Source organism: Pistacia vera, unplaced genomic scaffold, assembly GCF_008641045.1.
Source record: "Pistacia vera cultivar Batoury unplaced genomic scaffold, PisVer_v2 Contig322, whole genome shotgun sequence".
NCBI lineage: Eukaryota > Viridiplantae > Streptophyta > Magnoliopsida > Sapindales > Anacardiaceae > Pistacia > Pistacia vera.
The window spans coordinates 22,228-48,182 of record NW_022196138.1 but is presented as its reverse complement, the minus strand read 5'-3'; the positions used below and the strand labels follow the sequence as shown (position 1 = coordinate 48,182).

General features: G+C 34.3%; 2 protein-coding genes across 2 annotated transcripts; one reads left to right on the top strand and one right to left on the bottom strand.

The window, feature by feature from the left end:
• The first annotated feature begins 271 nt into the window (after positions 1–271).
• LOC116137260 (transcription factor JUNGBRUNNEN 1-like) lies at positions 272–11,800 on the top strand. The gene is made up of 5 exons (XM_031422946.1): positions 272–276; positions 377–403; positions 9,088–9,254; positions 9,884–10,182; positions 11,249–11,800. Exons 1-5 carry the CDS (start codon positions 272–274, stop codon positions 11,684–11,686), a joined length of 936 nt encoding a protein of 311 aa, XP_031278806.1. The 3' UTR covers positions 11,687–11,800.
• An 11,204-nt stretch (positions 11,801–23,004) lies between these two features.
• Positions 23,005–24,162, bottom strand: LOC116137277 (aquaporin TIP1-1-like). Its single transcript, XM_031422961.1, has 2 exons — positions 23,686–24,162; positions 23,005–23,586 (listed from the first exon to the last, which is right to left on the bottom strand). Exons 1-2 carry the CDS (start codon positions 24,067–24,069, stop codon positions 23,215–23,217), a joined length of 756 nt encoding a protein of 251 aa, XP_031278821.1. The 5' UTR covers positions 24,070–24,162; the 3' UTR covers positions 23,005–23,214.
• Positions 24,163–25,955: the final 1,793 nt, after the last annotated feature.

Here is a 25,955-nt window from a genome sequence, read left to right as displayed (position 1 = left end):
ATGTACCACACAGGATCTGAAGGAGTAAAGGAAGTAGCAAGGGCAGTGTGTACTGGTGATGACTGAGGTTGTGAGCCTGAACTAGGATGTCCACTATTGTTTTGATGAGTAGCAGCAAGAAAAGCCTGACTGGATCTTGACAGTGGTGTACCAGAAACACCATGAGGAGTTGAAGTTGGTGAGAAACTCTCAGGTGAAGATTGTGAAAAGGCTATATTTTATGAGTTATTGGTGAAGTTAGAAGAAAAAGAACCAGGCAAAGGATGCTGATATGAGGTAAGTGGCTACTGCTGTGGTGTGTTGGTGGTATAAGCAGTAAAGGGATGTTGAGCAGTTGGAATTGGTGAATGCTGGATAGTATGAGAGTGTGAGGCAGTGAGAAATTGAGGATGCTGAGCAGTGGGTACTTGTGGATGTGAACCATAAACATTCACAGGCTGTTGTTGATTAGAGGCTTGCTGCATTTGTGAGCCAGGAAAACTTCCATTATAAGCTGAGTTAAACCGGTGGTAACATTGAATCGCAGAGTGCCCTGCCTTGTTACATACTTGGCAAATTAATCTGTTTTTACTAAAACTTCTTCTTCTACCTCTTCTATACCGTTGGAGCCAAGAGGCCTAGGAGTAAATGGATGCTGTGATAAACTGGAATTATAGATTTCAAGCGCTGGAATCACATATTGTTGCTGATAATAAGGATTACCTAATGAATTCAGTGAAGGAATTACAGCCGTAGGAGCAACAGGGGAGGTTTTAATAGCAGAGGAAGAATTTGTAATATCACTCAACACTCCAGAGTTATTAACAGAGGCAATATTGGCAGAGCTATTGTACAGATCAGTAGAGTTAAATTTCTCCAATCTGATTTCATATTTCTGCAATAAAAACTGAGCTTCTTGCAGCGTAACCATGTCAACCTTTGATTCAAGCCTAGAAGTCAAATTCACCACTATAGCATCATATTCAGGCCCTAGACCTTCTAAAATATGTTGTAGTAAATCTTCATCAAAGATAATCAGTCCACTAGCTGACAAACTCTCAGCTATTTCTTTCATCTTCTTTATATAATCACCAATACTCAAATTGCATTTGTGAGTAGTCTGTAACAAGTTCTTAAGGTGTAAAGCTCTTGCTTTCGAATCACTGGCAAACTCACTTGCAAGAGCAAACCAGATATCTGTAGAACAGAAACATTTTGACACAACTCCAAACATGCTTTCAGATATAGACGCCAATAACCAACTGACAAGAAATTTGTCAATACGCTTCCACATCACATAATCAGGATTCAACCTATCTTCCATAGAGTTGGTGCTAGACTTAGGATTTCCTCTAATTTGACCTAAATCCTTATCAATTTCAGAATTAGATACCAAGAGAGGATAAGGACACGAAATTTTACCAAGTAGGTGATCCTCAAGCTCATGCGAACCCACAGTAGATAGAACCTGGGAACTCCAGAATCGATAGTTATTGCGTGTGAGCTTCGGGTTGATAACTTGTAAACTTGATGCTTGAGCTGAGGTAGGACGAATCGCTGATTCATTAAGAATTTGTGAAGTGGAGCGATTGACAGACTCTCTCAACAATTCCTCAAAGCTGTTAAGCAACAAGGAAGTACGAGACTCTTCACCAGAATCTTTTGCCATAGACGCTAGTCAATGCTCTGATACCATGTGAACATGCAAGAAACAAGACGAAAAACAGTTGAAGAGAAGAAGAATCGGGAAAAATTCTTATTAACAGATCTGATAAAACTTTATAAAGAGTAAAGCTTCTTTTGTACGATTTAGGAAGAAGACTAAAACTCCAAAACGGTGGAGTTTTGACTAACATACACTTAACTAAAAATAAGATCAAAACGGTGGAGTTTTGGTTATCAAACAATTGACTAAGTCAAGTCAATTATAGGTTTAGCCTTTAGCCTTTTTTACTCACAGGTACAACATTAAGGAGATCCACTAGAACTAAGAGGTCAGCCATTCCTAGTTATTATGTAGTGTACCTACAAGAATATGACTATAGTATTGGAGTCGAGAGTGATCCCGAGTCTTTTTCACAAGCCATGAGTTGCAAAGAGTCAAAATTACGGTACAATGCCATGAAGGAAGAGATGAGTTCCATGAAGAGTAACGAAGTTTGGAATCTTATGGAGTTGTGTAAAAGTGCAAAAGTCATTGGATGCAAATAGGTCTTTAAGACAAAGAAAGACTCATTAGGCAACATAGAAAGATACAAGGTGAGACTCGTTTCTAAAGGACTCACTTAAAAGGAAGGAATTGATTACATGGAGACCTTTTCTCTTGTATCTAAGAAAGATTCCATGCACATCATTTTGGCATTAGTGGCTCATTTTGACCTTGAGTTGCAACAAATGGATGTGAAAATAGCATTTCTTAATGGAGACCTAAAAGAGGAGGTTTATATGAAACAACCTAAAGCATTTCCTTCTAGTGCTAGTTAGCACTTGGTTTGTAAGCTCAAGAAATCCATATACGGTCTAAAACAAGTGTCTAGTCAATGGTATTTTAAATTTCATAGAGTAATTTCTTTATTCAGATTTGTTAAAAACCTCATGGATCAATGTATATACCAGAAAGTTAGTGGGAGTAAGATATGTTTTCTTGTTTTGTACGTGAATAACATTTTGCTTGCAACCAATGATAAGGGTTTACTATATGAGGTAAAACAATAACTCTCTAAAAATTTCAATATGAAGGATATGGGTGAGGTATCTTATTTCATTGGCATCAAAATCCATATAGACAGATTACAAGGTATCTTGTGTCTGTCTCAAGAAACCTATATCAATAAGGTTTTAGAGAGATTTTGGATGAAAGATTGTTCACCAAGTGTGGCTCCCGTTGTGAAAGGTGATAAGTTCAATTTGAATTAATGCCCGAAGAACGATTTTGAAAGGGAATAAATGAAGAACATTCTATATGCTTTTGCTATCGGAAGCCTGATGTTTTCTCAAGTTTGTACAAGGCTTGACATTGCATTTGCTATTGGAATGTTGGGACAATGTCAGAGTAATCCAGGTATAGACCACTGGAGAGTTGCAAAGAAAGTGATGAGATACCTTTAAGGAACCAAAAACTACATGCTTATGTATAGACGGGTAGACAATCTGGAAGTACTCGATTATTCAGATTTAGACTTTGTTGGCTGTGTTGATTCACGCAAATCAGCATCAGGATATGTTTTCATAATGGATGGTGGAGCTGTATCTTGGAGAAGTGTCAAGCAGTCCTTGACTGCTACTTCCACTATGGAAGCTAAGTCTATTTCCTGTTTTGAGGTTACTTCACATGGTGTATGGTCAAAGAGTTTCATATATGGGCTTAAAGTTATGGATTCCATTTTTAGACCATTGAGAATGTACTATGACAATTCAACTGCTGTCTTTATGGCTAAGAACAACAAAACTGGAAGTTAAAGTAAACACATTGACATTAAGTACTTAGCCATAAGAGGACGTGTTAAAGAAAAGAAAGTGGTCATTGAGCACGTAAGTACTGAATTGATTATCGCTGATCCTTTGACTAAGGGCATGCCACCATTGAAATTCAAGGATCATGTATAGAAAATGGGACTTGATTCCATTATGTAGTTTTATATTCAATGTTTATATGAAACTCTTATTTCTTGTGATGTTTTCTCATATTCATGTGCACCTTAATTTTATTTGAGAAAATTCAACTATAGGACCAAGAATAAACATAAGGTTTATCATTAAGTAAAGTTGTCATATATATAGTAAACTTGAGAAATTAAATGCATTGTAATACATGGAAATAATACTCGTCTTTAGAGGACTTGTCGTCATGATTCATGTATTTGTTTCTTAAGAAAATAATGGTTTCAACGTGTGGACCAAGTAGGAGAATGTTACATATACGTTACATACAACGTAAAAGTGAAAACTAATTTTGTATTAAATTAGTTTATTTTATTAATGGTCAACATTTTTGCTTCAGTTTCAAACGTTTCTTTTCAGTTTTTGTAACCATAATAACCAGAGTTATGGCAACCATTAAGTTTGGCCATTAAAGCTTGATGGGAGCTTTGGCTATAAATTGAGATTTTGGTCTCTAGGCTCATAAACTCAACTAAAACAAAACACACCATCATATATATTGAGTGTTCTAAGAGCTTAGAAGAACCAAAACGCGAGAGAAAATGGTGAGTGTGTGATTGAGAGCATCAATGGTTAGAGGTAAGTTTCTTGTTTTATCTTTTAGTTATTTTGGTCCCTTTAGTTTGTCAATTCCGCATCTAGGATCAAAGATTATTCAACATTAATTAGTAGCAATATGAAGTTTGTTGATGCTTGATTTTGACATCAACGACTTCACACATGTAAAGTGCTAAGAAATCACATGTGAGTAGATTATACTTTGTGGGTGAGGTACTGTTTGCACAGTAGCATGCAAAGACATAAAAAAAATAAAGTTGACAAAAGAGTTTTTATAGTAGTTCAGATACTTATAGTGAATCCTACATCCACTGTGTTTTTTATATAAATTTGTTCCTGGTCATTAGACAGGATTACAAGAGATCGCGAAATACTATCTGATATTACAAGTGCTTGGTGTTATAAATGTTCTTAGAAAATGTCAAGCCAGTCTTTTTCTAGTAGTGTGTCTTTTCTAATTTCTTTGTTGAATTCAAGAGTATCTGGTCTTGATTTTGTGAGGGAGAGCTGCCTATTTATACTCATTGTGCTCAAGGGAATGATTACACTTTTGCAAGTGGCCTGATGTCGTGAATATCTCTCCTACCTTCTCATTCGTTGAAAACTCAAAGAATATCCTTAAATTAAATGGGTTTTGGACAGGCGTGCAAACCAAATTCATCTAAGGACAAAAGAGTCGGGATTATTGACAATTATATTCTTTTTGCCTTTGGAGACGTGACATGTTCTAGACGGTGGAAAGTTTTCTTGAACTCTAATTGGTATTTGATGATGTCAGCATAAGTCAACCCTTATTTTTGGCATAACAAAGTTTTATTGTTGTTTGCTTAATTTCTTTCCAAGTCTTGAATATTTTTGCCAGTTGGCCAATTACTTCTCCCTCCCTCTTTAATTGTTGCAGCTACCTGTCCAACTAGGTAAAAAGCATTGAAAGAGCTATATATTAATATTCATCTAAGGTCTCTTAACATTTTTCATCTTGATTGTAATCCAAATGCCTCAAAAAAAAATTATGTAATAAAAAAATGTTATGGGAAAGGACCAGGCCTTATTTGATGATGTTAGGGTTATGAATTATACAATAAAGAAATAGTCCTTAATTTTCTTCGGGAAGCAGAAGGTTCGAAGGCCCCATATCTGAATTTTTTGCTTCTTGACCAACAAACTTTCGACTTTTTCTCTTCTGCCTTGGCTTTGTTAATTACCAACAAACCATTCTTAATAGGCTATTATTGATCACGGAAAGCTTCTTTCATATTATTGTATAACTAGCCAGTCTAGACGTCCTGAGAATTTTCGATCACGTGTATTAATTTATTAATACATAACGAATAAACTCTGTTATCTTGTTCAAAGAGTACTCTTGATTAGTACGAAACTGTGGCCGACGTACATATAGAAAAAATGGAACTTCCAGTTTTCAAGCACGTGTTTTTGGATGTACTATTCACATGAATAATATAATTGTCTATATATTTATCGTTCATAATTTAAACTTAAAAATTTTCATTCTTTGATTATTCCAATCCATTGTAGATATAAAATTAATGAACAGTCAACATTACCCATGATTTTATTATTTTTATTTTTATTTTCGTCTTTAGATTAAGATAAAAAATTTTTTTAAAAAAAATTAACTTAAATATTCAAATAAAAAATTTTAGTTAAAAAATCAAAATATCCCATATCTCAGACATATATAGAATTAGCGTTTGACGAGTAAAGGAAGCTGGAATTTCAAGATATTGATAATAGACGAATTAAAGTCTCACCAAACGCTATGATTGTGAATAACGTTTGGTAATATCTTCCAAAACTCCAGTAAAATTCATATAAAAATTATATGATTGATAGCCCTATATACCAATCCTTCAGGCTATATGGTCAACCCAAGACTCGTTAATAAGGATTAATTTAAGGCTAATTTGGTGGAGAATTGTAACTAGAAATAGAATGTTGCAGCCCCAAAAAAATAATGTTCATATGAGCAGAAAATGTGTTTGCAGCTACCTGAGATATGAAGAAATATATAAAAAGTCAAGCATTTTGTAGAAGAAGAAGAAGAGAACAAAAGTTACAATAAGATGTAGGTGAGTGGTTGTATTATTCTTCGAAGAGAAATTCTTTGAAAGAGGACTGAATGTTAGTAAAATGAAGCTGAACTACCTTTGACTTGACCAGTTTGTCATTCTTGACTTGGTAATAGTACAATCCAGTCAATCTTGGTATTTATTTGATTCTTAATTCGGCAAGATTTGAGAGACTTCTGCTTATTTTAAAATACAATTCACAAATGGTGATCCACTTTTGGTACCTGTCTCTTCTTTTGTGGATACAATTCCCATTTATTATTTTTCTTTTTATAGCATAATACTATGATTTGAAACATATCTGTACGGTCAAATGATATGTGCTATCTCACAAGAGACTAAGAATATTCAAGCTTTGATTAGTCAAAGGTTAGGGTTTTTGAATTAATACTTTCATTGTGTCACCTATATGTAACTTAATTTTGCGAAAAAATATAAATATATCATTTTAACTCAATTTTCGAAACTTATGATGTACAACATTAATAGTAATTATTTGAAGGCAATATTACCTACTTATATCATTGCAACAAACTCTCCTGGCGTAGAACCTATGTCGAGTAAAAGTTCAAATTTTGCATATAAAAATACCAATAATTCCCTTGAAGGATGCATTGAATAGTGACAAAATGTTGATAAAGAAAGTATGAAAGGGGCCAATAATATTGCGGCAATGAACCTTTCAGTTCAACACGATCAATTAGAGAGACAGAGACATTTAACCTAAGTCAAGCTTTCACCTAGTCAAACATTGAAAATATGGTTCCTAAACATATATACAATCAACCCGTGAATCCTGTAAATTACTTGCAATTTTAGCTCTCCATTTCTTCTTCTATTTTGGATGTATATATCTGCAAGTGACGAATTAGTTTTACCCTATTGGTCAAATATTGTTCGCGATTCTAGAAAGTTTCTGTTCTCATCATTTTACGAGCAAATATTTCAGGAAACCATATTCAATCTTGGCATCATTAGAGAAGAAAACAAATATATGTTTATGATTTTAACACGGTTGGATTTCAAAACTTTGATTATTATTCAACTCCTTCAATATTTTAATTGATCTATTAAAAGTATACTTTTGAAATTGAAACACCGAATACAAACAACAAAGTCAAATCCTTTTTATGGAATGCTTTCCACTTTCATGAGTGATCTTCCTTCAATAATAAACTTTAAATGGAAATTCACGAAATGAACTTCTTATTTAATTGTTTCTTTTATTTTATTTCAGTTGAATATTATCTATAGACTTCTGGAAAAGTTTGAAAGTGCAAGTGAATAGAGCAAATATTCTTCAAAATTGCTCGTCCGTCAAGACTTAATTAATTCCTCTTTCCTCAAATTCTGATAATGCCCTTAACGATATTACCTATTAACGGGAAATTTATGTGTATATATATATATATACAACCAAACATTACAAATAAATAATTTGGCTAGGGGTGAGAGAAATATATTTTATTGTGTCCTAAACTCTTTCAAACCTACCGTAATTAAAATTTAAACATATGATATTTAATATTTTAACAGTACGTATATAAAGTTGGAATCTCAACCGATGTGATTAATGAGGTATTAACATTATATTAATTGTGGGGAAGTAATTTTTTTATACATTAACCTACCGTTAATGTAATACTGACATGTTATCAACTATTAAACTTAGTACATATAACATTATTAATATTCAAGGAGTAATGCTAGGTCCACAGTCCATTCTCACAATCTTTTTTCACAACTCCCAACATGATAACTTATCATTGGTTAGCTCGCAAAATGGATCTTGCTTGCTTTGTATGGGTCCGCCTGCCCATTTGTGAGCTAATCGATAACGAGCTATCACATTAAAAGTTATGAGAAAAGGTTATGGACCTAGCTAATTGATATTCAAGATTATGACATTTGAAGTTCATTATTTTAATACAAAGTTCACAACCTATTCTACACTTTTTTTTTTTTTTTTTTTTGTATCTTGTTTTATGTTTTGAAATTTCAATAAAATTCAAATCATAAAATGATGCATTCAAACTTGACAGGGTCTTATTCCATTATCATTTGACTGATATTTGTCCTGCATTATGGTCCACTAGCATGCCACCCTCATACCTCCTCCACATGAACCTGATTGTCTCAAGGTCCAACTTTTATTTGAACAAATTTCAAGGTTATGCAAATTAGTGATTAGTATGAAACACAGAAAAGAGAACAAAAATCTCAACACCTAGTAATATTGATATAAACATTTCATAATATCTTCAACTTAGTGACCTGGACATACACGAATGAAATTTCCAATTAATCTAAATTTAATTTAGTTGTAGCTAATATTTCGATAATGCGATACATGTAACACTATTATACGTTTATATAGTACGCACCCAGTTAAACTAAAAGGTTTCACCATTTGTGTATTAATTTGGCAACCAATAGCTAGGATGGTTAAAGAATGATCGCGTGTAATTGGGATTTGACATAGTATATTTATATCTTATTGGGTATTTAGAAAGCCTTAAAAATTTACTGGTAGTTGTAAAACCTGAGTGGTAACTAAGACTTATTCTAATATCTTTCGTGCTCCTCCAGAGCGTAGTCTTCCAACAGAGTCAAAGATCGACGGACTTGACTTGAAGAAAAAACTAGCCCTCATACGACTTTCTTTAGCATTATTAGCATTATTAAAGATTAACCTCATGCTCAAAACCGGCGTCGCTACAAAAAACTTAGAATAGGTTGTGGAGAAAGTTTATCGATCCATCATGACCACACAAATTAATAATACTTGCTACAAGACTAGCTCTAAGGATGAAGATGATGAGATGCAGCTTCCGGGATTTCGGTTTCACCCGACGGATGAAGAACTTTTAGGGTTTTATCTTCGCAGAAAAGTTGACAAGAAACCCATCAGTATCGATCTCATCAAACAGATTGATATCTACAAGCATGATCCATGGGATCTTCCAAGTATGACTACATACTCAATTTAATTTCCTTTTGAATTTGTTTTTAACGACCATATGTGGATATATTATTAGTTTCCTAATTTCTTAATTAACCTAAAAAAGAGCTTATAGTTTGGCTTGATACACTTTAATCGAACTATCGAAAGCCTTTGAAACTTAGAGTCGCTTAATCTTATTGTTTGATTCCGCTAAAGAACTGGGTCGAATAAATAATTTTGATTCTACCTTGTGTGCTTCTAAACGAGTTGAATACTTAGTTTGCAAGTGCAGTCCAATTTTGACTACCTCTACCGGATAGACTTTAACAGAAAACTGAAGAGTAATGGTAGCAAGTGATTGAGTTCAGTAGTTACTCATATAAAATTATTGATTCTATAATAACATGGAGAAGACAAAATTGTTTCTAAGTATTAACTGTTCATAAACCCTTTTAATCAATAAGTTTTGAGAGAGATCAAAGAAGTCAAAATATTAACCGTACGTTTTAGTTACTTGGTGCATCTCGATCACTTATTTTATTAATTAATTTGTTGTTTAGGGGCATTTCCATGCATATCTATCTTTGGTAATCATTCACTCATCACTCCTCTTCTTGTTATGTTAACTAAGTATGGCTAAACTATGATGCAGAAACTAGTACTACACTGGACAAGGAAGGATACTTCTTTTGCAAAAGAGGGAGAAAATATAGAAACAGCATAAGGCCAAATAGAGTGACCGGGTCTGGATTTTGGAAAGCAACTGGGATCGATAAGGCAGTACATTCTGAGGGAGGACAAAGGCAAGAGTGCATTGGACTTAAAAAAACACTAGTATACTATCGTGGAAGTGCAGGAAAAGGCACCAAAACTGATTGGATGATGCATGAGTTTCGCCTTCCCTCCACCGATACTACCACCACCAATGCTAAAACCATTCTCCAAGAAGCGGTAAGCACGTTTACTTACATCTACATATAGAAGGATTAGAAAATGGATGTCAACCGTTTGTCCGTATTCATTTCTTCAATAAAGATTCTGTGTTTAGTAATCTAAAAAATAAGAATCTTACTCCATTTAATACATTAATGAGCAATACATATGCACCATTTTTTTCTTATTTATATCTACTTGTCGTTAATATATTGGAGACGACACGCTTTATGCAATATATATTATCCATGTTTTTACATGGATACAGATTTTTTGAGACATCAATAAACAACAGTTGGGCTCTCAAACTTTGAATGTCAAAGACATGGTACTTGATTTAATAACATCTTTATAATTATAGGATAACGAGCTAAATGAAATAATTCGTCAAATCAGATATATAGGCTGGGATACAAAATTGAGATCCTAATTTTGTATATGTAGAATTACCAAATGAATTTATGTGTTGTGATATTTGTTTTCCTTTCTATTCTAAATTATTAACCATTAATCTAACCTCATATTTTGTTCAAATAAAAATTAAGTCATAAAAACATTCTGGTTTATCACATTATTTATACGTTAAGTCAATAGATTAATGGCATATATATGCTTTTAAAACTCGTTAATCATATTAAATGTTAGATGAGATGAGAGAAAATTAATACACATATGACATAAATTTATTTATTGGTATGCTGTAATGCATTCTTTAATGGTATTATAGACTTTTCAATTGCATAGATATTCATTTTAGAAATCACTAATCATATTTGTTGTTGAAACATGTACGAGAAAAAACTAATGTAATGCATGCGAATACATTGATTGTACCATTCTTTTTCTAAACTTTTCCTCTTTAAATTATTCCATATCTAAGATTTTTTCTAAAAATATGATCCTAATTAAAATACATATTATGAATGTATCTTAAGATTATATGATTACAATATGGAAGCAATTGAAGAAAATGAGAGAACCTTAAAGGTTTTTTTTTTTTTTTTTATAGGATTAAAGGATATTGTTTATTATTGTTATTTTATTGTTTTCATCCTCATTTTTGTGTGTTTCATCAATATGGCAGGAAGTATGGACTATATGTCGAATCTTCAAGCGAAATATGTCATACAGAAAGTACACACCAGATTGGAGAGACTCATCTTCTTCTGCTAAACGTCATTCGATATTGGCATCAACCTCTAAGACATATACTATTGATTCCAACAATCAGGAAAGCTACATTAGTTTTGAAGCTCCTATTGTTCATCATCATCATCATCATCATCATCAAACTAATAAGCCGATGAAACCCCTTGTTGATCATCATATCAACTATGAGAGGAACCAGCAATACATAGCTGCAGAGCAGTTAAGCAATACCATTATCAATTCGCCATTATCTATGGCGTCGTCTTCAATTTCAAGCTTTCAGAATCCATATGGGAGTGAGTTGTTGACATATGAGAATTGGGATGAACTCCGATCAGTCGTAGAATTTGCGTTTGATTCCTCTCTTCCTTGATTAACTTACTTTATTTTATTATTGTAACACGAAAATATATATCACTTATCATAATTATATGATACGCATGTGTTGGATAAAACATTGTTAGGTGTACTTTATTTTTCAAAAATCACTCCTCTACTATATAGTATATATCTCTATATATCGGCAGTGATTTTTTGAAAAAGAAGTATAAGTTGCAATGTTTTACTGAATAAGCGTATTATCTATGTATGATAAATGGTGTATATATATATGTTTTTCTTTTTTGTAGATATATATATAGTTATTATATACGTAGTTATTATACTTGTGTGGACATTCGCAATTGGATTGTGATAGATAGTTTATTAGAAAAATATACAATCAAACATTTGATATGGATATTGTGATTGATAATGTTGGATTTTGAACTGAGTTTTCACAGATTATAGCTCTATGATTAACTAATCAACTGTGTAACAAGAAGACAATCACAGATTACAGTTCTCAGGTTAACTAACAACCTTCTAACATGAAAGTAATCACAGATTTAAGACAAGGGATTATCAAGCATTTAAACATCAGACCAAGTAAAGAGATAAAGATTGACACAAAGGATTATAGTGGTTCGGCGGGGTAGCCTGCATCCACTCGTCAAGGCGCAAATAAGATGTCATTGCTATCACAGTCAAGTAGATAACTTACAGAGTATTGAACAATGAAAACAGAATGAGCAAGGAAGAATACAACCCGAAGAAACCCTAGCTTTCTTCTCCTTTTCCCCTTGCTGCCAATCCATATCAAATAGAATCAATTTATACACATCAGTCATCTCCAGGATCAGCCTCCATTTGGATCCCCAAGGATTTCCAACCATAGATGAGTAACAAAATTCGTCCTCTCCCATTAACACATTTTGGAACAAATGGGTTAGAAGAGAGAAATGAAGGCTGGATCGAATAACATGAAAAGAAACCATCTTTAACTCATCCTTAAACAACGTCACTGCACCCTTTGACTCAACCCAATTTTAATTGACTCCACCATGGAAAAACACAAGCCACGTCACCACAAATCTCCAACTTGGCTTTTGTTTTGACACCCTTTTTGGCCTTGGAAATAGGCTTTTGCTTATGTAACATTAAGAAGGCTCATACAGAGCCTTTGTTTGTTAGCAGTAATAGGTTTTGTAAGCATATTTGCTGGATTATAAGAACCATCCACCTTTTCAACCTTAATTTCACATCTATCAATCATCTCTCTAATGAAGTGGAGTCGAACATCAATGTGTTTAGCCCGTTTGTGAAATACTTGATTTTTACAAAGATGTATGGCACTTTGACTTCGCTGTAAACTATTACTACCCTTTGTTCTAAACCTAGCTCAGTCACAAAACCCTTCAGCCACTTTGCTTCTTTTGCAGCCTCTGTTAATGAAGCATACTCGGATTCAATTGATGATAGTGTAACCATGTGTTGGAGTTTAGACTTCCAACTAACAATGTTTCCCCATATTGTAAAAACAAAACCTGAAGTTGATTTCCTTCTATCAACATCACCAGCATAGTCTACATCAACAAATCTTTCAACACAATAGTTTTCTTTCTGGTTCCTTCTATACACTATACCTACTGAACTGGTCCCCTTTATATACCTCAAGATCCATTTCAATGCAGACCAATGATCTTCCCTGGATTACTCATGAACCTGCTCACAATACTTACTGAGTAGGCCAAGTCTGGTCTTGAACATATTATCAAAAACATTAAACTGCCTAGCACATTTGCATAAAGAACTGATGACATTTCAAGTTTTTCTTCTTCAGTTTGAGGACTCTGATCATGAGAAAACTTAAAATGCTGACCAATAGATGTTTGAATAGCCTTTGCATCCTTCATATTGAACTTCTGCAGAATCTTTTGAGCATAATCTTGTTGAACCAGCTTCAAACTTTCATGAAATATGTCTCTAATAATTGATATCCCAAGTATCTTTTGAGCCTAACCCAGCTCTTTCATCTCAAATTTGGTGTTCGTAATCTTTTTCAACCGAGACGGCTCAGATTGTTCATGACAAGCCACAAGCATATCATCCACAAACAAAAGCAGGAAAATGTAAGTCAGTTCAGAAACTCTTTTAAAATAGAAACAGCTATCATAATTGCATTTGTTAAAACCTATTTCAATCATAAAGGAATCAAAATTTTTGTACCACTGTCGTGATGATTGTTCCAGACCATACAAGGATTTTTTAAGCAGACAAACTTTACCTGCAACATCTTTGTATCCTTCTAGTTGCTCCATCAAAATGGTCTATTCTAAATCTCCATGTAAGAAAGTTGTCTTCATGTCCAATTGTTCCAGTTCTAGATTAAATTGGACAGCAAGTGACAATAGAATTCTGATAGAGGAATGCTTGACAACTGGGGAAAAAATCTCATTTTAATATATGCCCTCCACTTGTGTAAACCCCTTTGCGACCAGCCTTGCCTTATACCTTGGTGACTCATTTGGGTTTAATCCAGATTTCCTTTTAAAAATCCATTTGCACTTGACCACTCTACAATTTCTTGGCTTATCTACTAAAATCCAGGTTTCATTTTTTATCAAAGAAGAAAACTCTTCTTCAATTGCTTAAAGCCATTGCAATTTTTCTAGCCCTGACACAGCCTCTTGAAAAGACTTGGGTTCATCACTCATATCATCTTCAACTTGTAAAGCATAAGCAACCAGATCAGCATACCCTAACCTGTTTGGAGGTTTGATTACCCTTCTAACTCTATCTCTTGATAGTTGGTAATTAGACAGCCCTAACTCATCACCATGATTCAACTGCTCATCTTCAAGTTCACCAGTTTGATCACCTACAAAATTATCAAGATTATTTTCCTCAGCTTGAATCTCATCAACTCCACCTTGATTCACAGTTTGATCAACTTTGGAGTTTTGAAATTCTAGTTCTAAGTAATCTAATCCTAATGGACTGCCCTCTGAATTTTTAGAATCCTTTTCAAGGCCAAGTAGGACTTCTTCTCTAAAAACAACATCCCTACTAATGATACATTTCTTAGACTTTAAGTTCCAGAGTTTATAGCCCTTTACTCCATTTGGGCATCCTAAGAAGATACATTTAATGGCTCTAGATTTTAATTTGTCTTCTCTAACATGGACATAAGCTAGACATCCAAAAACTCTAAGATTTTCTAGTTTTACAGGATGACCAGTCCACTTCTCCAGAGGGACCATAAAACCTATTGCTGAAGATGGTGTTCTGTTGATTAGGTAGACTGTTGTGTTTGCTGCCTCTGCCTAGAATTTAATTGGCAACTTAGAGCTAGACATGATGCTCCTAANGATTTTAATTTGTCTTCTCTAACATGGACATAAGCTAGACATCCAAAAACTCTAAGATTTTCTAGTTTTACAGGATGACCAGTCCACTTCTCCAGAGGGACCATAAAACATATTGTTGAAGATGGTGTTCTATTGATTAGGTAGACTACTGTGTGTGCTGCCTCTGCCCATAATTTAAGTGGCAGCTTAGAACTAAACATGATGCTCCTAACCTTTTCTAAAATGGTTCTATTCATCCTCTCACAAAGACCATTTTCTTGTGAGGTATTCCTTACTGTTTTGTGTCTCACAATTCCATGTATCCTACAGGAACTATTAAATTCTTCATTTACAAACTCTAGACCATTATCAATCCTAAGTTTCTTTAACTTATTTCCAGTTTGTGTTTCTACCATGACTTTCCATTCTTTAAACCTAGAGAATGTCTCATCCTTGGTTTTAAGGAAGTAGATTCATACATACCTAGAAAAATCATCAACAAAACTAATGAAGTATCTACATCCTCCAAGTGAGTAGTGCCTAGATGGCCCCCAAACATCTAAGTGTACATACTCAAGTGGTGAACTTGAGTAGTGTTGACCAGATCCACACTTAACTCTACTCATTTTTCCAAAGACACAGTGTTCACATAAAGTTAGACTTCCAATCTTATCCCCAAACAGCAGGTTTTGCTTGCCTAGTTCTACTAAGCCCTTTTCACTAACATGTGCAAGTCTTTGATGCCACAATAAAGTTCTATCTTGAGCTTCCATTGACCCAATAGTAGCAATCCCACTCTCCACTCTACCCTTTAACACATATAACTCATTTCTTTTCTCAGCTTTCATAACAACTAGAGATCCTTTCATTACACTAAGGCTGCCATTTGCAGCCTTATAGCTAAACCCATTAGAATCTAAGGTTCCTAGTGAGATTAAATTCCTTTTCAGGTCAGGAATATATCTAACGTCTGTGAGAGTTTTAGTTACACCACTTTGAAGATTTAGCTTAACTGTACTTATACCTTTTATATGACACACGACATTATTCCTCATCATAACTTTCCCACCATCTAAATGTTGAAATGAGCTGAACCATATTCTATTTGGTGTCATGTGGTAGGTACACCCTGAGTCTAGGATCCACTCCTCACTAGTTTTACCCTCGAAAATAACTAAAACCTTTGAACTTTCATATCCCTCAAATGTTACACTAGCACTACCTCCCTCACTATCTCTTTCAGGTTTCTTCTTGTTCTTTCTCTCAGGACAATCTCTCCTAAAATGACCCTCCTTATGGCAAAAGAAACATTTTCTATTCCCTGACCTAGATTTTGACTTGTTCTTATTTTGTCTTCCCTTTTTCCAATTCTTCCTTTCTGATCTCCCTCTGACATTAAGGCCTTCACCATCACAACTATTTTTATCTCTCATCCTATTTTCACTATCCTTGGCAGAAATAGCCTCCCCTACCTCTTCTAACTTCAGTGTCTGTCTACCATATTTAAGCATTTCCACAAAATTAGAATATGATTTAGGTAATGCATTCAACAAGATTATTGTCTGATCCTCATCATCAATATCTACAGAAATACTTTCTAGATCCTAAATCACTTTCAAAAAATCATCTTTATTATCTTTCAATGATTTCTACTCATCCATTTTAAAGTCAAACAACCTATGCTTTAAAAATAATCTATTAGGGACAATTTTAGATTGATAGAGAGAATTTAACCTGTTCCAGATTTCAATAGTTGTCTTCTCCTTCTTGACCTCCCAAAGGACATTGTCACCCAATCCAAGGATCAATGAGCTTTTGGCTTTGTCTAGCATTTCCTGCTTCTCTAAATCTGTCATAGTCTCTGGGAGTTTAGTCTCTTCTCTAAGGGCTAGGGCTAGGCCTTCCTTGATCAATATTGCTTCCATCTTCATCTTCCATAGACCAAAATAATTCTCACCTGTAAACTTTTCAAGTTCAAACTTAGTGGACATGATTCAATTTTAGCCTAAGAAACCGGTCACAAAATACTCAAAACAAAAAAGAACACTTTATGAAGCCCTGAACCAGGCTCTGATACTAATTTGTTGGATTTTGAATTGAGTTTTCACATATTATAGCTCTATGACTAACTAATCAACTGTGTAACAAGAAGACAATCATAGATTACACTTCTCAGGTTAACTAACAACCTTCTAACATGAAAGTAATCACAGATTTAAGACAAGGGATTATCAAGCATTTAAACATCAGATCAAGTAAAGAGATAAAGATCGACACAAAGGATTATAATGGTTCGGCTGGGTAGCCTACATCCACTCTTCAAGGCGCAAATAAGATGTTATTACTATCACAATCAAGTAGATAATTTACAAAGTATTGAACAAAGAAAACAGAATGAGCAAGGAAGAATATAACCCGAATAAACCCTAGCTTTCTTCTCTTTTTCCCCTTGCTGCCAATCCATATCAAATGGAATCAATTTGTACACATTAGTCATCTCCAGGATCAGCCTCCACTTGGATCCCCAAGGATTTCCAACCATAGATGAGTAACAGAATTCGTCCTCGCCCATTAGCACATTCTGGAACAAATGGGTTAGAAGAGAGAAATGAAGGCTGGATCGAATAACATGAAAAGAAACCCTCTTTAGCTCATCCTTAAACGACATCGCTGCACCCTTTGACTCAACCCAATTTAATTGACTCCACCGTGGCAAAATACAAGCCACGTCACCACAAATATATTAGAAAAATTGTGTTGAACTTTACTTCCCAAAAGGATCAAGCTAATTTGATACGGTTATGCTTTCTCAATTGAAACAATCTAGAGTAATACGAAATCAAGACAATAAACACACACAAATAACAAACTAGTAAAGAGAAATAATAATACGCATGATTTACCCTGGTTCACCCAATTAATAGGTTACGTCCAGCTAAGTCAATACTATTGAAATATTGTCTCGCCTCTCTCGTTACAATTAATGTAATTTGACCTTATGGTTTGCTATCACACTTATACAAAGAGAAAAATAAGTTTATATAATAGGTTTAAAGACTTAAACCTGGTATTAAAAGGATCTCTTTTCCTAAGCCCAAACCCAATAAAGAATTAAGTACTTAAGAGAAATCCTACTGCGACTCTTCATGGAATAGGTCCAAACCACCTACGGGCCCAGGGGTGCTGCCCCCTCAACCCCCCGCTCACTCACCGTGGGGGAGCGGGTTTCCTAAATGCTTCTGCGTGACCCATTATTTTTGAAGTGGTCGACAACTCCAACATCATTGTTCGTGTTTATTCTAGAAAAATTTAAAAAAAATAAAATAAAATGAATTGGTTCCGTAGTTATACGTAAAATACATTCATGTATAGACCTATTGGAATTAAGTATTACTATTGAATCATTAAACTTGTAGGTTAAATAGTACCTTTTAACATACTACAACAAAAATACTTATTTATGAAGTCAAATAGTAACTTAACAGACCACAATAATTTATCACATAATTATATGATGGATATAAATGAGATCATTGATCAGCTAATAATATTTGTTTTTACATTTGGGATGATGGTTTCAAACAAGCTTATATGTTGGTAATATTTGTTTTTATATTTTAGTTGGGTGAAATAAAAAAATATATATATTTAAAGATCAGTTAAATAATTTGTTTTTTAAAGTCATTTGGATCTCAAGTGAACAAACTATATGAAAGAAAACATTATATAATTTAATAGAAGAAATTATACATATAGTATTTGTATGGTAATTATCATAATCCTTAATATGTTTGGAAAGTCTTGCGAAATGGTTTTGAAACTAATATAGGTTGATATATTTATGAAAACCTAGGGGATTTTTTTATGTAATTTACCCATCGTCTTGTGTTCAGAAAAAACCCAAATGAAAATATGGGAATTGGAATAGAAATGGGGCAAAACAGGGCATGCATGTAGGCCTCCACCACTCTCCACCCCATTTTGGATTTTAGTCCACATTACTCAAATTAATTAAAATGAGGTGGGGGTGGGGGTGGGGATGACCACATCCCCATACGGAGATTGCTTTACCCAACCCCACCTGATTCCGCCTTTGTTTTTAAGCCAAGTGAGGATGAGCATATAAAATTAACACATAGTCACATACTACAGAAATATTCACATTAAAAGTTAATAACATATCAATTAAAGAAACAATTACCATATAATGGAGTTTATGCCAAACAACGAAGGATAAATAAGATTTTTAAAGTGGTTTGATAGGTTAAAACCAAGTCCACGTCTACTGTTATTTTATTATTTGGACTGAAGTATATGCAAATAGATTACAAGGAGGGAACTGTAATAGTGAGCTCACGAGGTTTAACTAAGTAAGCTCCTTGCTTAAGTATGTGTTTCCAAGTGTTTTTTACAGGGTTGTGTATGTGCATATGTCTATCTCTCTAATTAGAGGTGATGCCCTCCTTTTATATGTGCGTTCTGACACTGGTTAAGAGTTGGTAGATTACGGGATAGATTACACATATAATCCCCCCTAATCTGGATCTAAGTAAGTTTTGCCTATATTTAAGCCAGAGTAATGATGCTTAGGATTGGTGGATTTATTGATCAAGTTATTCACTGTGGGAGCGACACGCGGGGCGATCTCGTTCACCCGATCTTGGCATAGTCTTTGGATAGCTGGCGCAAATTGGACCATAGAAAATTACGTACAATGGATAAAAATAACCGTCCACATATTGTAACAATATCAAGAAGTAAAAAAGTTTAAACAAATCATGGCAAAAAGAAAAAAAAATTACAAAGACATAATTGTAAAATAATTTTACAATGTGCAATAGCATCATTTAAATGTAATTTTACAGTGCCCTTTTGATGTGAGAATTAATATTAATACTGTTACAAGAATGGAGTGGGATCAAAGTGGCCGGTGAATACTAAACCTATCCTTTCCTTGTTTCACTGTGAGAATTAGATGCTTCCTTCTCCCGATTAATTTCTCAAATTAACACTCCATCCATATTTCAATAGAGACGGATTTCCTCATAGACCTAACCCCTCAAGAAATTTTTTTTTTTTTTTTTTTTAATGATCAGAGTGTTCATGCCAGTTTATGCGCATCTCAATTAATCCCCGAGATTCATTGAACACTCTACAAACCTAATGCTCTAAGATAAGCTACAAATATGATAGATAATCTCAAGATTTAAATTCAAAAAGTCAATAAAAAAAAGCAAACATTCTTGACCGTTAAACCACGCCTTAAACTTAATTTTTAAAAGGAGTTGGTAACGTCAACTGTAGCATTTATTAACTTGGAAGTATTTTGGATTTTAGACTTTATCAGATAGAAACGGAGCACGATGGTTCATCAATAGAGTGGAAAACAAATTGGATGGGCTAACAACAAGCTGACCATATTGGCCCACTGAAATGATGAAGCTTCTGAAAACCCAACAAAATTATATGAATAAAGGATCCAAATCCATAGTTTATAATGCATCAAATGTAACAAGTAATTCTTTGTAGAAATTTTTCATATTGTTGTCAATGACATATGCTTACATAATTCTAGTGTTTTAGGGATAAAAAGTTCACATTAGATGATGGTTTTCAAATTGAAATTGAAAATGAAATTGATTGGTTAGGGTTGGGGACAAGAACCGACCATATGGTGAGCCAAAAATTAAGACTCAAGTCTCGCTTTCAAAGGGTGAAGAACCCACGTGAAAAACAGTGAAGGTCAGTTTTCAAAGAGTTGTCTTATCCTTGACATAACATGTCCTATAATAAAGCACATCTATTCGGAACCGCTGCTCCACATGCCCATTACTGTAGGTCCCAGACTATTTTTCTTGATCTTCCGAACCATCTCAGCCATTCTAAACCACATGCCTCCGAAGTCCGAACCCAATTGCAGGTTTTTATAAATTAAAAAAAAAAAAAAATTATTCCCTTCTCTAATGCCAAATTCCAAATCAACTGTTAATTAGCAATTGAATAGTATCAATTGAAATCAATTTAATGTTAATAACCCATAGTTAATTTTATGGAGTTGATAATGTAATATGATATAGAGTCCTATAATATCCTCAGTATTAACCTCATCCGCTTCATTAAGTTTTAAAAGTCTCCCTGAAAAACTTTTTGAAAAATATCAAACCCTCTTACAGGAGGGTTACGAGGGTATTTAATACTTTCTGAAGGAAGTAGAAAAATTTAATTATGGAGATTTCGTTCGATGAATTTAATTATGAAAATCACACAAGGGGAAAATGAAATAAACCCATATGATGTATTTCACAAAAACTTATTTTAGCAAGAATACTCCACCTTAACATTATCTTTATGTATAAATTCTTGTATCACAGCTCAAGAATTGACTAAACAATAACATAGTGATCCATCTTGAGCAGTTGATTATTAGCATGGTTAATTCCTGATGTGTGACCTGGAAAATAAGGAAAGATGGCAGTAGGGTTTGAATGAAAACAGTAAATGTTGAGGTACCATTAAAAATGTGGTGGCATAATGACTTTGTGGTGGGTAGATAAGAAATTACCTTTTTCTTTTGTGAATTAGGTTAAATAACATAGGCCACAATTTTTATGGAAAGCATTAAACTAGGAGGAGTGAAAGGCCGGGTTTTATATCATACATATTTAAAGTTTCTTTTTCTGAAAAGGAATAGACCTAAAAATTAGCTCGAAAATGGGAGCACAAAGGACAATTGTAGCTGGGTCCAATCTTTAAAAAGTAAATGGAGTATGGTGAGTATGATGGTCCTGAATTTTCACGTGCTCTGTTGCCTTTATTTTTTTTTTTTTTTTTTTTATGATTGAAAGAAAGGAATCTCTAGGTGCATTTTCTACGTAACTGATGATGATGAACAGATTACAGATTGATCGTTTCAAGTGAAGAGCTTATTCTTTGATAAAATATGTGAGAATGTTCAAGAAGAAGACAGTGGCGAGTGGTATTTCTGGCCTATCCATAATATTTGACAGGAGCATTTCATCTGCAGAAACGTCAATTAAATCATAAAATATGAAGGGAAACTTTGTAGAGTTAAACCAACTTTAGACAACTTAAAAATTCACTCAGGACTCTTAGGTGTATTACTCAAGAGATCTTAAGTTTGAATCATCGCGATTACTAACAATGGATAGCCACTGAAGGTTTACCTGACCATTAACTTCAGGGTTCCAAAAGACTAGTTAAAATACGCACAAACTAATCCGAACATACTCGATACCAAAAAAAAAAAAATTGTAGAGTTATTAATGAAAGACATCATTACCCTGAGATTTAATTAAATAACAAAAATACCCTTGAAGTTAATGAAATAACAAAAAACTCCCTTTCATTAAGTTTAAGCTGTTAAAATAAAATATAGAAGGGAAGAGATTTAATTGTATGTGTACAATATGAATGAGTACAAAAATGAGCCCACAAATATCAAACATTTTAAGGAAGGATTTAAATTAAATGCAGAACAGCTTTGTTAGGGTCCAAAGTCTGTACTTGACCGCGTTGGCAGAATAAGAGGGGTCATGCAAACAATGAAATGAATGCATTAAAGGTTTATTAATAATGTAGCAAAGGTCAAGTGTGAATTGACATACGAAGCCTCTACACTTCTACTATCTTATCAAAATTATTCCCTCTATCCACCGCCCAAAACAAACCTGTCTCTCTCCCCTTGATGGAAACATTATGTCTTCAAATTTAATAAATGTTTAATTGATTATTAATTAACTAATTTTTATTCTATAATTATGCTCTTTTCATTTCAAATTTTGGGTTTTCGTACAACGTTTTTCTTTTCTTTTATTTTTAATTTTAAAAAGTCAATTTTAATTTTTTTTAGTAATGTGGAAAATAAATTTTAACTTTAATCATTAGCCTGATTATGTGGATCACGGGAAAGGGGTAAAAATGGCAGAAAACAGACTAGGCGGATCAAATCTGGCAATTACAGAAGAACTAGGAATTAAATCATACAACCGAATAACACCCTGGCTTCAATAATCACACGGTAAAGCTAAACATTTCAGGGCAAAACAACAGCGGTGATGGTGATGAAGATCATGATCATGATGATTGGAAAACAGATCAACGCTCATAAATTAAACACCAAATTTTAAAAATAGAAATAGAACCCCTCAAACAAATTAAATACACCAGGAAGAGAAAAAGCCGCGCGTGCCACCTTGATTTTTGCATACATGGCTTAGTACTCAGCGGTTGGCAGCTGCTCGTGTGAGCTGTTAATAAAGAAGAACTCGTACACGAGCCCAGCGAGCCCACCACCGACCAATGGACCGGCCCAGTAGACCCAGTGGTTGTTCCAGGTCCAGCTTACCAAAGCTGGCCCGAAAGACACAGCTGGGTTCATCGAAGCTCCATCGAAAGCTCCACCGGCCAAGATGTTGGCGCCCACAATGAAACCAATTGCAATTGGGGCAATTGTTCCCAAACTGCCCTTCTTTGGGTCAATTGCGGTGGCGTACACCGTGTACACCAAACCAAAAGTCATCACGATCTCGAAAACAAATGCGTTCCATACACCAACTCCTGATGATAGAGCAAAAGCTGACGTGGTCTGCGTAACACCAGATCATAACCCGATAATTAATTTCTAAAGTAACTGTAATAACTAACTCTTTCACTAATTAAGATTATTAAGAAGTGATAAACTTACCTGGCCGTTGGTGGCGAATTTAAGAAGCAAACAGGCGACGGTGGATCCGAGAAGCTGAGCGATCCAGTAGAGGATGCCACGTAGGAGAGTAATGTTGCCACCAACAAAAGCACCGAAAGTGACGGCAGGGTTGACGTGACCACCGGAAATGTTGGCTCCGACGGAAACGGCAACGAAAAGACCGAAACCGTGAGCAAGGGAGGCAGCAACAAGGCCAGCCGGGGTAGTGGAACCATTGTCAGTGAGCTTATTGAAGGCCATGCCTGAGCCTTCACCAGCGAACACAAAGATTAGAGTTGAGATGAACTCTGCTAAGGCAGCTCTTAAGGCGTCAGGGTGAGTGGCCTCATGGGGATGGCCAACGGCGATGTTTCTGATCGGCATGATGATCAAGATCAAGGGTAGAGATCGTGAGTGAGTGAGAGAAGTTTAGAGCTCACTGGAGTTTTGTGTAGTAACAGGTCTCCACTTCTCAAACTAGCTGTCGTACTTATATTCGAAGTGTGTGCACGTCGAAAACCGGTTTTAGCCAGTTTCCGGTAAATAAAAATGGAAATTAAAAAGAATTATTAATGTTGTGAATTGTGGATGATTAGTAGATTTGTGAAAAATAATTTTAGTAAATTGGGGAATAAGACGAGCTACCAGTTATAGTATGCACAGCTAAGCAGTCCACCGTTCATTGATGAAAAGATGAGTGACACGTGGACACATGAACGTGCGGCTGAAGTGGATTTTGTCTGCTGCTTTTTGGCCTCTGGAATGATCGAATAGCTTTGGACTGCAAATTTTTATTGACTGAAAATATATATTATATTTGTATTGAAGATATAAATGAGATAAGAGGATTAAGAAATGTGTGTGAGCTCCACGATAAGACTAAACAAATTGGCATGCATGATTTGACTTACTAGAGATTTATTTATTTATTTTTTTTTTTTTTTTTCTCTTCTCTTTTAAAGAATTGGAGTGTTGAAGTTAACTTACTCAAACTTCATCTAATTCTTTAAGATCTTAAAATTACTGATCAGATAAAAACTTCAGTTGTCACCTCTATTAGTAACTAAGGAGAGACTCGAATTCAAGACTCTTGAGTAATAACATTCAAGACTCTTGAGTAATAACATTCAAGACTCTTGAGTAATAACATTCAAGAGTCTCTGACGAATCACGACTTACTAAAGATGTTGTTCACTCTACTATTCGATATTGTAAATCTACTGTGAATGTTTTCAAGTTGTTTACAAAATAGCATAAAATTAGAAAAACATTAGCAATCACAATTTTTATCTTTTACAAAATTTAAGGATAAGATTAGCAACATGTATTTTTAAGGTATGTGATCAAATATGACAACCATGATTGTGGCTAATCACTAAGATTACACCAATCACCCAAAATCACTCAATCAATCAATTCTCTAATTGAGTGTAATTACATTATTGTGATTGACAATCACTCAATCAGTCAATTCCCTAATTGAGTGTAATTATATTATTTTGTTTTCTTATTGTATAGTTAAATTTTTTTATAAATAGATGATGTATTCATAATTCAAAATAATTCAATATGATACAATTGAATTCATTTAAAGATATCTGTCAAGCATACTCCGACCTTTCAATTGTCTCTCTCGCCCTCTCAAAGATATATCTCGGGCATTCTTTGACTTTCTTCAAATTGTCTTTCTTGACCTCTTAATTATGATATGACATCAGAGTTTCTAGATTGAATCAACTTCCGCTTAGCTAGCCTCTCTTTTCTGGCCTTGTAAGTCATACAGATACTCGGTTAGCACAATACTCAGCTAGCCTTTCTTTTTGTCCCTGCAATTCAAACAGATACTTGGTTAGATTTTCCAATGGCAAACAACCAAAGCTCAAACTCTGACATAATCACCAACATTTGCATGTTTTACGCAAGCTTGTGGCTTATAACCACAAGCTTGAGGGGAAGTGATGAATTATGATAGCCATGATTGTGGCTAATCACTAAGATTTCGCCAATTACCCAAAATCACTCAATCAATCAATTTTCTGATTGAGTGTAATTACATTATTATGATTGACAATCAAACAAAATCACTCAATCAATAAATTCTCTGATTGAATGTAATTACATTATTTTGTTTCTTTATGGAGCGTTTGGACTATATAATGTTTTATTATAGGGGTATATTATGTTAACGGAAAGAAAGATCACCTTGAAGATTATTGAGAATGTTTAGAAAATGTGTTTGGTTGGTTTAAATAAATTGGTGAATAATATAT

Excerpts from the sequence above, each read along its gene's own strand:
- LOC116137260 (XM_031422946.1), top strand. Across the intron at positions 404-9,087 it reads TTGAGGATGCTGAGCAGTGG|CTCTAAGGATGAAGATGATG; the intron begins GTACTTGTGGAT and ends CTACAAGACTAG. Across the intron at positions 10,183-11,248 it reads AAACCATTCTCCAAGAAGCG|GAAGTATGGACTATATGTCG; the intron begins GTAAGCACGTTT and ends TCAATATGGCAG.
- LOC116137277 (XM_031422961.1), bottom strand. The coding sequence starts at position 24,069 with ATGCCGATCAGAAACATCGCCGTTGGCCATCCCCATGAGGCCACTCAC. Across the intron at positions 23,587-23,685 it reads AATTCGCCACCAACGGCCAG|ACCACGTCAGCTTTTGCTCT; the intron begins GTAAGTTTATCA and ends GGTGTTACGCAG.